This window comes from Carya illinoinensis, chromosome 5, assembly GCF_018687715.1.
Source record: "Carya illinoinensis cultivar Pawnee chromosome 5, C.illinoinensisPawnee_v1, whole genome shotgun sequence".
NCBI classification, from domain to species: Eukaryota; Viridiplantae; Streptophyta; class Magnoliopsida; order Fagales; family Juglandaceae; genus Carya; species Carya illinoinensis.
Window position 1 is genome coordinate 29515351 of NC_056756.1, and position 17242 is coordinate 29532592.

General features: G+C 34.0%; 2 protein-coding genes across 10 annotated transcripts; both read left to right on the forward strand.

Moving 5' to 3' along the window:
* The first annotated feature begins 209 nt into the window (after positions 1 to 209).
* Positions 210 to 5324, forward strand: LOC122311008 (protein-S-isoprenylcysteine O-methyltransferase B-like). 3 transcript variants are annotated; one of them, XM_043125342.1, is made up of 2 exons: positions 210 to 627; positions 4172 to 5324. In XM_043125342.1, the coding sequence occupies exon 2, from the start codon at positions 4476 to 4478 to the stop codon at positions 5067 to 5069; it is 594 nt and encodes a 197-aa protein (XP_042981276.1). In that variant the 5' UTR covers positions 210 to 627; positions 4172 to 4475; the 3' UTR covers positions 5070 to 5324. The 3 variants fall into 3 exon arrangements, with proteins under 3 accessions (XP_042981276.1, XP_042981275.1, XP_042981277.1); XM_043125341.1 differs by having other exon boundaries at positions 4263 to 5324; XM_043125343.1 differs by having other exon boundaries at positions 4276 to 5324.
* Positions 5325 to 6683: 1359 nt separating this feature from the next.
* Positions 6684 to 17191, forward strand: LOC122310500 (protein-S-isoprenylcysteine O-methyltransferase A-like). 7 transcript variants are annotated; one of them, XM_043124404.1, is made up of 4 exons: positions 6684 to 6908; positions 12152 to 12256; positions 14412 to 14477; positions 15961 to 17191. In XM_043124404.1, exon 4 carries the CDS (start codon positions 16259 to 16261, stop codon positions 16850 to 16852), a length of 594 nt encoding a protein of 197 aa, XP_042980338.1. In that variant the 5' UTR covers positions 6684 to 6908; positions 12152 to 12256; positions 14412 to 14477; positions 15961 to 16258; the 3' UTR covers positions 16853 to 17191. The 7 variants fall into 7 exon arrangements, with proteins under 7 accessions (XP_042980338.1, XP_042980339.1, XP_042980335.1 ...); XM_043124405.1 differs by having other exon boundaries at positions 6684 to 6889; XM_043124401.1 differs by having other exon boundaries at positions 12152 to 14306; positions 15961 to 16289.
* Positions 17192 to 17242: the final 51 nt, after the last annotated feature.

Sequence of the window (17242 nt, forward strand, 5' to 3'; positions counted from 1 at the left end):
TAATTATATACAATTATTATATAATTAATATATATAAATTAAAAAAATTAAATTTCATTGGATCCGATCAATTGAAAACCCCTAGACCGTGTACTGAACCGAAAATTTCGATCCATTAAAATTCAGATCGAGACCGATCAGGACCAGTACCGATCAAATCCTTTTGGTTTTTCTGATCCGGACCGGCCGATTATCACCGCTAATCACAGGCAAATAATATCTCTCTCGATTTTTTTTGGACCTTGAAACCGGCCTGGGAAATTAGAGCAATGCCTTGCTGATTTCTGAAGATATCGTCTGGATCAATAATTGTTTTGACAGTTACAGTTATTGAAGGAAAGTATTTTTCACCTAGACCTTGGCATTCTTTACGGCAACCCCAAATAGAACTTTAGCTAGTATAAAGTTATACCCGGCGCTGCAACTCTCGTTTGTGCATTTTGTTTCTCTCAAACCCCATTCCCAGCATCTGGTTGGCGCACTGAATCTGAAGCGCCCTCGGACATCAGAAACATGGTTCTTTTTACCTTCCCTCAGTGAATCTTCTATCATTTCGATACTTGTCGTCAACTTCCTCGGGTCGTCCGAGCCACTTTTTTCTGGAAAGAGTAAGCTCTCAGTAATCAGGTAATTCTTAATCAAGCTTTACCACGATGAATTAATTTGATGAGTTTTGGATATGATGTGACTATGCGTTTGCTTAGATTCTTGGGTTGTGATATATTTAGTGTGCGGTTGAATAGAGAAATGAGAACGGTACTGTTTGGTACCGGAGAAAACCTTAGGTTTTTTCGGCAGAAAAGTTGAATCATTGAGTATGATATATTTTGTGATTGGGAAGCTTATAAGAAGTGAATTCTTCATTTTGAATGGGTTAGTACGACTATTTGGGTTTAATTGAAATGACCATAACGAGATCATAATATTCGAGTTATTTGTATGTTTCTATGTACATTAGTTTCCATGTGATTTGGTTCATTTGATGAATTGTGGGTTGTGATTTTGTATTCTGCTTTTGAAGAGAATAATCAAAACTGTTCTTTTGTTTGCTGAGGAACCTTTGTAATAGAAAGTTATCTGGAAATTATTTTTCTAGTCCCTAAATTGTGACTAGGTGTTCACTTTTGTATAATTCCTATATACTTGGGCTACGCCTATTTACTTGATTCAATAAAATTTCATTCTTACTTATCCAAAAAAAAAAAAAAAGTTATTTGGAAATTTGAGTCTCAGGTTTTGCCTTGTGGGCATTGAGAAAATGAATTCTCTACTCAAGTGAGAGTGAAACAGCTGGTTGAATTAGTTAATTTGAAGACGTGAAAAAACTAATTCTCAGGTTCTTTTCTCCTGGTTTTTGCTCTCGTAAAAGATCCCCTCAGATTCTTGGTGAGGGAGAAAGATCCTCTCCATTTCAAATGAAATGAATAGTATCCATTTAATGTAAAAAATATGGGGTATTTTAGTTATTTCACTTGTCACATGATGCAAAGACTAGAATACCCAGTGTTTTACACTAAATAGATACCATCCATTTCAAGTGAAATGGGGAAAATCCTATTCCAAATTTGAAGGCCTCAATGGGAGAGAAAGAGACAGATTAAGTAGGCCTGCGACATTTATTGCTGCCTGAGAAGATTTTATGGACAGCAGTAAATGCTCAATAATTTCTTGAGGACTCGCTCCACGCGTCTATACACTTCAGAACCTTACGTTCAGGCAATAACTTGAGGGGATCTTAACTCGATGTGTATTTAAGTGTCAGTTAGTGTAGTGTTAAATGCTCACAGATTTCGTTTATGGTCTCAAATCTGCTAGAGAAGGCAAATATAAAAAACTTGCCAAAGTAGGACTATATTTAGACTTGTACAAAGCAGGAGGAGCTGCCTAGAATCGTGTAGAATGCTGTAGGTTGAATTTTTTGATTTTTGGATTCTAGAAGCTCTTTCCCTTGATTTCAGTCAAGGCATTCTTTTTGAATCCATAAATTCAACCTAAAGCTTTATATGGGCTTCCAGGCAGCTCTTCCTGCTCTGTACAGATCTATATATTGTACCAATTTGGCAAGTTTTTTAATACTAAGCCTTCTATAGCAAATTTTTTACCATAAATGAAATCTGTCAGCATTTAATACTACATTAGCTGACACCTAAATACAAATCCGCATATAAAACACAATAAAACTGAAATTAACATGATACCTATTGGTGCCTATCAACATTAAACACAATCAATCAGTACTAACACAATATTAATATCAAGTTTTTAAGAAAAATCAAGCATAATGAAAGAAAAATATAACAAATTAAGTCCTTAGAGCTCAGGTATGGCTTGGTGTCTTCATGTTTGACAATAAAATCACTGGGAATTTTAGGAATGTACTCTAGTATTAGAATAAGCATTTGGGGATGTGTACTGTGTTCATATGTGACTACAAGATCACTAGAAATTCTAAACATGCTACTCCAGTATTAGAATAGCCATGTGTGATGATATGCTTTCTAGGAATTTGTTATCTAGGTTTTTTACCTCACTACTTACTTGGAGTCTAAGGGAGCCTCGGTTGTGGTTTCCAAGACCACTCTCTAGCGAAGGGACCTAATTTCAACCACTAACCAGATAATTGGGTAACCAAACTTTACATTCCAAAAAAATTTTTCAGTGTTGTTGACAAGGTTGAAAGTGAAGTTTTAAGTAGGCCTCAATTCAGAGCTGCCCCCAGCTCATGCTGTGGTGGTGGAGGTGCCATGATGATCTAGAAGTGTGCATGGCATAAATGGAAGCCTCCAAAAATGTTTTATTTCATAGAAAATGGACCTAGTAGATTAGCCGTTAACTGACTGGATAACCGAGAACCATAATTTCTCCTCAAGACTAGGTTCTTTGATGATAGATAGGGATCAGCTTCCAGAAAGATCAGTGAATGATTCGGGATGATTTATTTTATTAATGGGTGAAAGCTAAGACTAACTGGTAAAATTCACTTACACCTTCACTGACATCTCTAAATGAAAACCATTAAGAATGATCTTCCTCATCTAATTTGCTATTTGAGTTTACTTATCAAAACTAAAAAAAAAAAAAATTGCCATTCGAGTTTCCTGCAGTTGAGTGTTATGAAATTGCCTTTGAGTTTAAATAAAGGAAAAGGCCTTGATGTGGCTATTTTATGTCCTTCAAGAAACTAAAACTGACTTTTTATGTTTTATGCTGTTTGGGTTTCCCATAAAAGAAAGTATGGAGACCGTAACTACCCAAGGCAAGCCCAAGTTACATTTGGGCCAATTCTCCAAAAGGACTAGTTAAAGTTATAATTGAGCCTCTTAGAATCATTATAAAGGGCTTAAACATCTTCCTCCCAAGCAACATGGGATCTCAACTGGCATCTTCTTGTACATAGTTCGAGGTATTACAATCTTACACCCTTAAATGTCCAACGTCCTCGCCGGGCAGTTCCATCATTGGTGGCACTGCTCAAGTCCCACAATTCTTGTTAGATTTGGCTCTAACATCATTTATAATGACCTAGGAAAGCCCAAGCCACATCTAGGCCCATACTCCAAAAGGACTAGTCAAGGTTACATATGAAATTTCTTGGAATCATTATAAATTGCTTGAACTTCTCCCTCCCAAACAATGTGGGTTCCCATTCACCACCTTCATGTATACAATCGTAGGTATTATGGAGAAGGTGCATAGAAAGAATCTAGGATCTTTCTATAAGTAAATATATATCTTTAGCCTTTTACAAACTGTCAGAAAATTCTACTTTTTTCCTATTCAGTGAGACATTTCCTTTCTAATATTACTGATAGATGATCCAAGATAGCAAAATCATTATGCTTTTAGGTTCCACAAGGAGATCAATGTCTACTTATCCCATGTTTTTAACTCTTATGTTTTACCCGTAGTACATCTCAATCATTTAGATTCATTCCCAAAACTACTTATGAGGTTGTGTCTATGATTCTTTCACTCTTAGTGTAGTAGTCCCCTCTTGCCTTTGATAAGGTTCTGAGCAGTTTGTTCATGGTTTCATATCAATTCGATTCTATTATTTTTATGATGAGTGGTATGAATTATTTAAGGGCCCCTCATTCCATCAGATCTCTTCATGGCTACGCTAGCTTACCTTTTTTCCATTTTACCTTGAAAGTATTGTGCTTTCTTGCAGATGCAATGTTGGAGGATGATAATAGGCAATTTTGAAGCACTGCATCTGTACAGTTTGTACACAGGTCTCTAAACTCTTGTTGTGATCTTAGTTCCATTTTGCAGGCAATCTTCTCTTAAAGCATCTCGGGGATGATTTGGAGATTCATTTTTCAGTACCAATGTTTTGTCATTCAGCATCTTTATCATGTCTGAAGTGAATCCCAGGAAATTTTCATGATCTAGCCTGTTGCTGAGATAGCTAAATGCTAGAGGTCTCACTACATTGCATCTGAAACAAATTAATTTCATTTATTTTCCAAGAAATGACAGAAATCTTCAGTTACACAGCTTACAGACAGTTATCTCAGATGTCCCTTGCAGTACTCTGCTTTCACAGTTCTGAATACATTTTAGCAGTTGCCATGCATGGGGTATCAAACATCACCCTTAAGTCTCTTCTGATCAGCAAAGCCTACCTTTTCGCAATGTTATTTTCATTGCTGGAGTACTTAATTGAAATTGTTTTATTTCCTGGGTTGAAAGAACACTGGTGGCTAAGCAACTTGGGCCTGGCAATAGTTATAATTGGCGAAGTCATACGGAAAGCAGCGATCATTACAGCTGGTCAGGCATTCACACATCATATCAAGGTTCATCATGAGGAGCATCACAAACTGATTACTCATGGAATCTATAGGTATATCCGACATCCTGGATATTGTGGATTCTTCATCTGGTCTGTTGGTACTCAGATAATGCTTTGTAATCCCATATCAACAATTGCATTTGCAATTGTTGTTTGGCGCTTCTTTGCACTAAGAATTCCATATGAAGAGCATTACTTGAGGCAATTCTTTGGGTCCCAGTATGTGGAATATGCCCAAGGAGTTCCTTCTGGGGTGCCTTTTGTGAACTGAAGATCTATTGACTACGTACACAGGAATGCGTTGAGCTTGCTGCCGCATTGCTGGTATTTCTCAATCTGGGTTCTTGTTATGTTCACTTCTGATAAGAAATCACGCAACTTCTGTTGATTTTGTGTTGGCAGAAACTCAAATTAATCCAGAGTTATTGTATCATATGGGAAAAAAGGTTTATTATCTTTTCAACTCATAACTATTAATTTGTATCCTTTTTGGCAATTATTTTAATTCACCCCCATTCTTATCGCACATAAGTGGTATAGGGCCAGTTTGGTTACACAAAATTAAACTATCTCATTTTATTTGATCTCATATAATCATTGTAATTTTCTTAAATTTCTATATAAAATATAATAAAAAATTTAACTTTTTTAAATTTTAAAACAAAATTAATATTAAAAAATTATATTATAATAATATTTTATTTGACTTTCAATAAAACATCTCATTTCAACTTAAATGTTTAATCAAATGAGGTCTATTTCAAAACTGTACACACAATCCATTTGGTCTAGCTGGTCTTGAATTGTAAAGGTGTCACACTCCTATAATAGTGACACTATGGGTCAAAGCGATGGTAGGTTTAGGTTGGGTAATAAGAATTTCATAATTGAAGTGTTGGTCCATGACCATCTCTTCCATTTGCATTGATAAGTTATAAGGATTAGATAATTGATTAGATAAAAAATATAAAAATTTAAAATTACAAATTATTTAAATATTGAGACGAGATAAAAATAATTGTATAGGAAGTTTCTAACTAATGAATGTTTCAATAATTCTTATGCTGTGTTAGTTGTTTAACTCATTTCAAATCAATTATTGATTAAACCTATTACTTTTTTAATTTCTTATAAAAATATTAAGCTCACTCAATATATTTTATATATTTCAACTTAAAAAGTTAAACATGTCTCGATCTAAAAAGCTAAACAAATCTTAATAGGATTCATAAAATATTATTATTCACAACTCAATTTAATTTATTTTAGAGCAGATGCTATAGCACAAGACAAGTCACGAGAAGAACAAAAAGGTTTTTTTATTTTTTTCATTCATTTTTTATATTCTTAATTTTTTTTTTTAAAAAAATTCACATCACTAAAAAAAATACTTTCTTAATTACTAAGATAAAAATATATATATATATATTAAAAAAAATTCTAAACCCAATTATCAGTAAAAATATCATTCTTCATTTAAATTATCTCAAGTCACTTTAATACATGTGAAATGTAAGGAGAGGCAAGAGACAAGAGAGTTTTCGTAAGAAAATAATCTACTACATAAAGAAAGATAATTTTACCGTACACTTCTTTATAAAATATATCATAAAAAATTTTAAAAAAACCAAATTTATAAATTTATATTATTTTATATAATATATTAGAATTATTTTATAATAAAAATAATATTATTCGTAGAAGACAAAATTCTTTTATCAAAGCATTTTTTTAAAAAAAGGAAAATTTTATGTAGAGTCATTTTTATGGATTTTTTTGTGCACTCTAATGATATGATTGATTGTATATTAAAAAAGAATTAATCCAGCCAATCATATCAATAGAATGCACGTAAAAATAACTGTACATAACATTACTCTTAAAATAATGCCATGCCCGGCGCTGTCACTCTCTTTGGTGCATTTTGTCTCTCTCAACCCGATTCCCAGCATCTGGTTGGCGCACTGAATCTGAAGCACCCTCGGACATCGGAAACATGCTTCTTTTTTCCTTCCCTCAGTGAATCTTCTATCATTTCGATACTTGTCGTCAACTTCCTCAGGTCGTCCGAGCCACTTTTTTCTGGAAAGAGTAAGCTCTCAGTAATCAGGTAATTCTTAATCAAGCTTTACCACGATGAATTAATTTGATGAGTTTTGGATATGATGTGACTATGCGTGTTCTTAGATTCTTGGATTGTGATATATTTAGCGTGCGATTGAATAGAGAAATGAGAACGGTACTGTTTGGTACCGGAGAAAACCTTAGGTTTTTTCGGCAGAAAAGTTGAATCATTGAGTATGATATATTTTGTGATTGGGAAGCTTATAAGAAGTGAATTCTTCATTTTGACTGGGTTAGTACGACTATTTGGGTTTAAGTGAAATGACCATAACGAGATCATAAGATTCGAGTTATTTGTATGTTTCTATGTACATTAATTTCCATGTAATTTGGTTCATTTGATGAATTCTGGGTTTTGATTTTGTATTCTGCTTTTGAAGAGAATAATCATAACTGTTCTTTTGTTTGCTGAGGAAACTTTGTAATAGAAAGTTATTTGGAAATTATTTTTCTAGTCCCTAAATTGTGACTAGGTGTTCACTTTTGTATAATTCCTATATACTTGGACTACGCCTATTTACTTGATTCAATAAAATTTGATTCTTACTTATCCCACAAAAAAAAAAGTTTTATGGAAATTTGAGTCTCAGGTTTTGCCTTGTGGGCATTGAGAAAATGAATTCTCTACTCAAGTGAGAGTGAAACAGCTGGCTAGAATTAGTTAATTTGAAGACGTGAAAAACTAATGCTCAGGTTGTTTTCTCCTGACTTTTGCTCACTGTCATTTCTATTATTAGTTCTTTTGTTTGGTAGACATTTGTTCTCCTCTTCCTGTTCTTTTTTGTTAGGGAAAAAAATAATTGAAGAGGCTGAAGATTATATGTTTTTAGGCTTTGGACGGTGTCATAGTAAGCTCTAAGGACTTAATTTAGTATATTTTCTTTAATTATGCTTTATTTTTTCTTAAAGTTTGATCTTGATATCATTTTAATGCTGATTGATTGTGTTTTAAATGTTGGAAGGCACCAATGGATACCATGTTAATTGCTGTTTATTGTGTTTCTAAGTGACGATTTGTATGGAAAAGATCCCCTCAGATTCTTGGTGAGGGAGAAAGATCCTCTGCATTTCAAATGAAATAGATAGTATCCATTTAATGTAAAAAATATGGGGTATTTTAGTCATTTCACTTGTCATATGATGCAAAACGATTAGAATGCCCTGTTTTTTACACTAAATAGATACCATACATTTCAAGTGAAATAGAGAAAATCCTATTCCGAATTTGAAGGCCTCAATGGGAGAGAAAGAGATAGATTAAGTAGGCCTACGACATTTATTGTTGCCTGAGAGGATTTTTTGGACGGCAGTAAATGCTCAATAATTTCTCGAGGACTCGCTCCATGCATGATGTGTCTATACACTCCTCCACTTTAGAACCTTACGTTTGAGCAATAACTTGAGGGGATCTTAACCCGATATGTATTTTAGTGTCAGTTAGTGCAGTGTTTTTTTTTTTATAAGTAATAATCTTTATTGAATATGAAGAAACTAGGCAATGCTCAAGTACACAGGAAGTATACAAAGTGAGACACCTAGTTACATTCTAGTAAGCTGTAAAAAAAATAAAAACTCATGAACATTCCCGCCCTTCAGAACAATAGCAGAAAACCATTGAAAAAGAGAGAATACAAAAAAATTCCAGATTTCCCCCACTCCATGCTCCTTATCGTTAAAGCACCTCTCATTCCTTTCCGACCATAAACATCACATTAAGCACGTTAGTATAGTGTTTAATACAGATATATCGTTTATGGTCTCAAATCTGCTAGAGAAGGCAAATATAAAAAATTTGCCAAAGTGGGACCATATCTAGACTGGTACAAAGCAGGAGGAGCTGCCTGGAATCTCACAGAATGAACCCATAAATTCAACCTAAAGCTTTATATGGGCTTCCAGGCAGCCCTTCCTGCTCTGTCCAGGTCTATATATTGTACCAATTTAGCAAGTTTTTTAATACTAAGCCTTCTATAGCAAATTTTTTACCATAAATGAAATCTGTCAGCATTTAATACTACATTAACTGACACCTAAATACAAATCCGTATATAAAACCAATAAAACTGAAATTAACATGATACCTATCGGTGCCTTTCAACATTTTAAACACAATCAATCAGTACTAACACAATAGTAATATCAGAGTTTTAAGAAAAATCATGCATAATGAAATAAAAATATAACAAATTAAGTCCTTAGAGCTCGGGTATGGCATGGCGTCATCATATATGACAATAAAATCACTGGGAATTTTAGGAATGTGCTCTGGTATTAGAATAAGCATTTGGGGATGTGTACTGTGTTCATATGTGACTACAAGATCACTAGAAATTCTAAACATGCTACTCCGGTATTAGAACAGCCATGTTTGACGATACACTCTAGGAATTTGTTATCTAGGTTTTTTACCTCATTACTCGCTTGGATGCTAAGGGAGCCTCAGTTGTGGTTTCGAAGACCACTGTGGAGCGAAGGGACTTAATTTCAACCACTAATCATATAATTGGGTAACCAAACTTTACATCCCAAAAATAATTTTCAGTGTTGTTGACAAGGTTGAAAGTGAAGTTTTAAGTAGGCATCCATTCAGAGCTGCCCCCAGCTCATGCTGTGGTGATGGAGGTGTCATGAAGATCTAAAGTGTGCATGGCTTAAATGGAAGCCTCCAAAACTGTTTGTATTTCATAGAAAAATGGACCTAAGTAGATTAGCCATTAAGAGAACCATAATTTCTCCTCAAGACTAGGTTCTTTGATGATAGATTGGGATCAGCTTCCAGAAAGATCAGTGAATGGTACGGGATGATTTATTTTATTAATGGGTGAAAGGTAAGACTAACCGGTAAAATTCACTTACACCTTCACTAACATTTCTAAATGAAAATTATTAAGAATAATCTTCCTCATCTAATTTGCTATTCGAGTTTACTCATCAAAAAAAATTTGCTATTCGAGTTTCCTGCAGTTCAGTTTTATAAAATTGCCTTTGACTGTAAATAAAGGAAAAGGCCTTGATGTGTCTATTTTATGGCGTCCAAGAAACTAAAACTGACTTTTTATGTTTTATGCTGTTTCGGTTTCCCATAAAAGAAAGTATGGAGACTGTAACGACCCCAGGAAAGCCCAAGTTACATTTGGGCCAATTCTCCAAAAGAACTAGTCAAGATTATAATTAAATCCCTTAGAATCATTATAAAGGGCTTAAACATCTCCCTCCCTAGTAATGTGGGATCTTATCTAGCATCTTCTTATACATAGTTCGAGGTATTACAATCTTACACGCTTAGATGCCCGATATCCTCGCCGGGCCGTTCCATCATTGGTGGCACTACTCAGGTCTTACAATTCTTGTTAGATTTGGCTCTAACATCATTTATGATTAGGGGTGTAAAAAAAATCATAAAACTAGTCCAGTTTCGGTTCTGGACATTTTTTGCCTGGAGCAGACCAGTTCTATTTAATCTATATTTTAAATTATTTTTTTAATATTATATATAATATGTTTTATATTATATATAATTTTTATATATAACATATATAATAATATAAATTATAATTATATATAAGATAATGTTATTATAATTTATAAAATAAAAGTTTAATCTTAAATATGAAAATTTAATTGATCATATGCTTTAAACATAAAATAGATATATTAATAACATTTTATCATAAGAAGTAAGAACCAAAAAAGAAAGAAAATCACTCAAATATTATTACTAAATTTTGATGGCTTAATAAATTCTTAATATTTTTTCTTTTGATAAGTACATAAGACATCAGTAAATTAGTAATACTAATATATTTATAAAAAAAAAAAAAGTAATACTAATATATATTAGTATAATAAATTAAATTTACCATAACAATTAACAAATACTAATATATAATTATTCTAATCACTATAATTAATACTAACATTTATAATAATACTATAGTCCAATACTATATTACTGTTAGTAATATACTTTTAAGTCTATATATAAATCATTATACTAAATAATCATATATAAAATAATGATATAATAATACTAATATTAAATTACTATACTAATACTATCACTATAGTCTATCGATAATATAGTTATAATAAATTAAACTCACTATAACAATTAATAAATATTAATATATAGTTATTCTAATCACTATAATTAATGCATATAATAATACTAATATGTATATATCAATAGAAACGGCGCCGTTCCTCTCCAATGTCCCCCAGATCAAGTTAAACGGCGCCGATCCTCTCAAATGCAGCATGCCCCCTAAACTCTAAAACACGCCATGCCCCTCTTCCGCACTGTCTCCGCCTCTCAGTCCCGAGTCTCTCGCGTTTCCTCCCACGCCATAGGGCCCAAATCGCAAGTCGCATTTCGCATCGCCCCCTCTCTCGCGTACACTGGTCAGTGCCGAGTGGTCCCTTACTCTCGCCGTTGCACCTCCCCTCACGGCCTCACTCTCGTGCCGTTCCTGTCGCACACAGAGTCTCGCCGTTGCACCTCCCCTCACGGTACTTGCTCTTCCTCTCTCTCGCATTTCTCTACCTCATTGTATGGTTGTATTTACAGTGATTCTTGTACCGGAATTCAGACAAAGAAAATAACATAATCGTTTCTGTTTTCGAAGGAACTAAAAAAGGTTTTTTTTTTTTTTTTTGTGAACTTATCTCTGTGTTTGAGTGGGTCTGTGTTGATTTCATACGTTTAGGCAGGTATGTATGTAGGGTTTCCTTTTTTGTTGTTTGGCTGCTTTCCTGATTTATTTAGGTACCCATGAATTACGGTGGCTTTGGAAATGTCTAGAATTTCTTTAGTTTGGATAACTAGGGAATTAAACATTTTCTTTTCTTTTTTTCAATCAAAGTTTCGGATTCAGCAATAATCGAATTGATATGAGGAAGGTTTGTTTGATGATGGCTTTAAGCTCTCTAACTCTGTTTCAAGCCTGTGCATTTTTCTAATTACGTTACAAAATGTTAATCATATAATTTGAAAAACAGTAATTGTTGCTTGTTCATTTTAATTTCTGAGAGAGAGAGTCTTTCATTTCATTTATATAGATGCACTTCATGTTGTTAAGAGTCTTTCATTTACTCAAAACCATATGTGAGTTATGATTTCTACATACTTGAAATCATCATGATCAAACATTGTTTTTTTTTAAACCTAAATCAGTTAATAAAGCTGTTATACTCATTGTTATAACTTATTGTTGATTTTTTTTTTTATAGATGGATCCTTCAAATGAATTAGAAACACCCGACGATGTTCAACCTTCAACAGAAAGGACCATGGAATCAATAGCGACTAATGATCCGCTTTCTCTCAAATCTAATGTAAGTAAGCCATCTACTGGTCCTGGGAGTGGTAGGAAAAGATCTGTAGTTTGGGATTATTTTACAAAGATTCAAACTGAGGATAAGTCAAGACCTAGGGCTGCGTGTAACTCTTGTGGGATGACTTATGCTTGTGATCCTAATATAAATGGCACAAAATCAATGTTGCGGCACTTAGAAAAAAAATGTAAGAAGTCTCCACTTAGGAAAGTGGATAGAAACCAATCTTTATTAAGTTTCAAGTCTGGAGAAAGCAGTGGGGGGCTTTTACCTATTGCTTTTAGTGTTGAGGCTTGTAGAGAAGCTTTAGCAGAAATGTTGATTGTTGATGAGCTTCCTTTTAGATTTGTGGAAGGGGAGAGCTTTAAGAAATTTATGCTTGTTGTGCAACCTAGATGGGATGGGATTCCATCACGCATTACAATTGCAAAAGATATCTACAAACTTTTTTTGAGAGAGAAAGACAAGTTGAAAAGTGCTCTTAAGGGGCAGCGCATTTGTTTAACCACGGATATATGGACATCCGTGCAAAATTTTAACTACATGTGTTTGACTGCACATTTTATTGATGAGAATTGGAAAATACACAAAAGAGTTATCAATTTTTGTAAAGTGGAAAAACATAAGGGAGAGACGCTAGGTGAAAAAATCGAAATGTGTTTGCTTGAATGGGGGAGGCCCAAAATATTTACAATTACACTCAATAATGCAAATTCAAATAATGAGGCAGTTTCCTATATCAAAAGGAAGACAAGGAATATAAAGGATACAATTTTGGAACATGAGTTCTTGCATATGAGATGTTGTGCTCATATCTTGAACTTGATTGTTCGGGATGGGTTGAAAGAATATGATCAATCAATTGCACGAATTAGAGGGGCTGTGAAGTATGTGAAATCTTCTCCACAAAGGTGGAATACATTTAAGCAATATTGTGATAGTGAGAATATTACCAATAAAAGTGGTTTATGCTTAGATGTAGCAACTCATTGGAACTCCACTTATATGATGTTGGATAGGGCTGAAAAGTTTCAAAAAGCATTTCAACGGCTGGAGAATGAAGATAAGGAATATGTTAAGAGCATTTGGGAAGATGATAGTGAGGATGATGATGGTATTAGTGAGTTGGGTAAAGGCAGAGCATCCAAGTTAGGGCCTCCAACCAAGGATGATTGGGATAAGAGTAGGTTGTTTGTAAAATTTCTAAAACTTTTTTATGATGCAACCTTACGTTTCTCAGGGGCCAATTATGTCACTTGCAACTGTTTTGCACTTGAGCTAGTGACAATTAAATATGCAATTAATTTGGAGTGTGTAGAAGGGCCTCATAATTTGAGGACAATGACATTTAGTATGAAATCTAAATGTGAGAAGTATTGGGGAAATCTTGAAAAAATGAATCTTTTGTTGTATATTGGGTTGGTTCTTGATCCGCGATATAAAATGTGTTGTCTAGGATTTTGTTTTGAAGAATTATATGATGATGACAATGAGAAAGTTTGTATGTTGGTGGGTCGGGTTAAAGATGCATTGACTCGTTTGTACAATAATTATTGTGAAAATAACGAAAGTGATGTTGGGGCACAAGATCAAATTATGAGCCAATCAAGCATGGGAGGGGCTAGTACTACAAGTTCAACTACTTGTGTAGGTCAAGATGCTTACAAATCACTTAAAATGGCTCTTAAGAAGCGTTTGGAGTTGGAAAACGCTTTGGAGAGTAAATCTGAATTGGAGATATATTTATCTGAAAAATGTGAAAAAGATGATGCGAAATTCGACTTGTTGACTTGGTGGAAGGTTAACTCCTTTAGATACCGTGTGCTTTCAAGAGTTGCGCGGGATGTTCTTGCAATTCCGATATCTACAATGGCATCTGAGTCGGCTTTTAGCACAGCAGATCGAGTACTTGATCCTTTCCGCAGTAGCCTATCTCCACTTATGGTAGAAGCCCTTATTTGTACACAGAATTGGCTTCATTCTTCTTCTGCCCCGATTAACCTTCACACTTTAATGGATGATGTTGAGGAGTTTGAGAAATTTGACATAGGTATGTAGCATATTCACCTTTTCTTTTACTGTCTCTAAGGTGTATATCATATTAATAATTTTTTTTAATTATTATGCTTATTCTTTTTTTTTTCTTTTTGTGTAGAGCTCAAGGAAGACCTAGGGAGTTTTTCAAGACCTACTTCTTTGGTGGGAGATGATTAAATTTAAGGTATGTCATCTTTTGTATCTTTTCTCAAGGTTTTTTCTTTTCAATTTGATGTAATTACTAATTAATAACTTTTTATTAGAATTAACTGCTTGATTTACTTTCATACAATTACAAGGTTTGTTGAATTGACTATTGGAGTTGGTGCATAGCTATTTGTTGTAGTTGTAATTGGAACTTCTAATTTAAACTGGTAATTTGGATTTGTAACTTGGACTTGTAATTGGAACTTTTAATTTGAACTTGTAATTTAGACTTTTGAAATTTGGACTTGTAATTTGTTGGGTTTTTGGAGTAGCTGTAATTTAGACTTTGGAATTTAGACTTGTGCTTTGTGAATTGTGAGACTTTTGGACTTGTAAGAGCAGAATTTTTTTTTTTTTTAAACCAGATTTCAATTTTCAGTTTTTATTTTATTGCAGATTTTTTTTTTTATATAACAGATTTTTGTAATAGACTACAGTTTTTTCAATAAAACAGATTTTTTTAAGCAGTTTTTTTTTTTTTTTAAACAGATTTTCTTTTTAGAAATTTGCATTTTATTAAAACTGGAAAACCTGACTGGAACGGGTAAAACCAGAAGGTACTAGTTTCGGGGAATAATCGGTGTGTAATCAGTTTTAAAAAAATGCAAAACCGGTGGTACCAGTTCAGTCCTAGATTTTGTCCAAAACCGGATTCATTACGCCTATAATTATAATGACCCTAGGAAAGCCCAAGCCACATCTGGCCCATACTCCTAAAGGACTAGTCAAGGTTATATATTAAATTTCTTGGAATCATTATAAAGGGCTTGAACTTCTCCCTTCCAAGCAATGTGGGTTCCCATTCACCACCTTCATGTACAAAATTGTAGGTATTATGCAGAAGGTGCATCTATGGAGTCAATTGTTGCATGGTTCCATTTTTTAAATTCTTTTTCTTTTTAAACCAAAATTATTCATAAATAACTGAGGTTCTCTTGTTTCTCTTTGTTATTTTCTTGGAATATAAGTACATACATATCTTTAGCCTTTTACAAACTGTCAGAAAATTGTACTTTTTTTCCCTATTCAGTGAGAAACATTTCCTTTCTAATATATATATATATTTTTTTTATAAGACATTTCCTTTCTAATATTACTGATAGATGATCCAAGATAGCAAAATCATTGTGCTTTTAGGTTCCACAAGGAGATCAATGTCAACTTATCCCATGTTTTTAACTCTTATGTTTTACCCGAAGTACATCCCAATCATTTAGATTCATTACCAAAACTACTTCTGAGGTTGTCTATGATTCTTTCACTCTTCGTGTAGTAGTCCCCTCTTGCCTTTGATAAGGTTCTGAGCAGTTTGTTCATGGTCTCATATCAGTTCAATTCTATTATTTTTAATGGTGAGTGGTATGAATTATGTAAGGGCCCCTCATTCCATCAGATGTCTTCATGGCTACGCTAGCTTACCTTTTTTCCATTATACGTTGAAAGTTTGTGCTTTTTTGCAGATGCCATGTTGGAGGATGATGATAGGCAATTTTGAAGCACTGCATCTATACAGTTTGTACACAAGTCTCTAAACTCTTGTTGTGATCCTAGTTCCATTTTGCAGGCGATCTCCTCTTAAAGCATCTCGGAGATGATTTGTAGATTCATTTTTCAGTACCAATGTTTTGTTGTTCAGCATCTTTATCATGTCTGAATTCCCGAAAATTTTCATGATCTAGCCTGTTGCTGAGATAGCTAAATGCTAGAGGTCTCACTACACTGCATCTGAAACAATTAATTTCATTTATTTTCCTAAAAATGACAGAAATCTTCAGTTGCACAGCTTACAGACAGTTATCTCAGATGTTCCTTGCAATACTCTTCTTTCACAGTTCTGAATATATTTTAGCAGTTGCCATGCATGGGTTATCAAACATCACCCCTAAGTCTCTTCTGATCAGCAAAGCCTACCTTTTCGCAATGTTATTTTCATTGCTGGAGTACTTAATTGAAATTGTTTTATTTCCTGGGTTGAAAGAACCCTGGCGGCTAAGCAATTCGGGCCTGGCAATAGTTATAATTGGCGAAGTCATACGTAAAGCAGCGATCATTACTGCCGGTCAGGCATTCACGCATCATATCAAGGTTTATCATGAGGAGCATCACAAACTGATTACTCATGGAATCTATAGGTTTATCCGACATCCTGGATATTGTGGATTCATCATCTGGTCTGTTGGTACTCAGATAATGCTTTGTAATCCCATATCAACAATTGCATTTGCAATTATTGTTTGGCGCTTCTTTGCACAAAGAATTCCATATGAAGAGTATTTCTTGAGGCAATTCTTTGGGTCCCAGTATGTGGAATATGCCCAAGGAGTTCCTTCTGGGGTGCCTTTTGTGAACTGAAGATCTATCGACTACGACACAGGAAAGCGTTGAGCTTGCTGCCGCATTGCTATTAAGGTCTTAATTTCGTTTTCATGAAGGAACAAGAAATTACTTTGAAGCTAAAGTGATCAATGTCTTGGAGGAGTGACCAAATTGGTTTACACCCCTTATTGCAGCATTATGCGTGATTTCTTATCAGAAGCGACCATATCAAGAACCCAGCTTGAGAAATGCTTGCTTAAACTCAAATTAATCCAGAGTTGTATCATATGGGAAAAAAGCTTATTATCTTTTCAACTCAAACTATTAACTTGTATACTATTTGGCAATTATTTTAATTAGCCCATTCTTATTGCACACCAGTGGTACTAAATGTGAAATTGTGAAACTGTACGCACAGTCCATTTG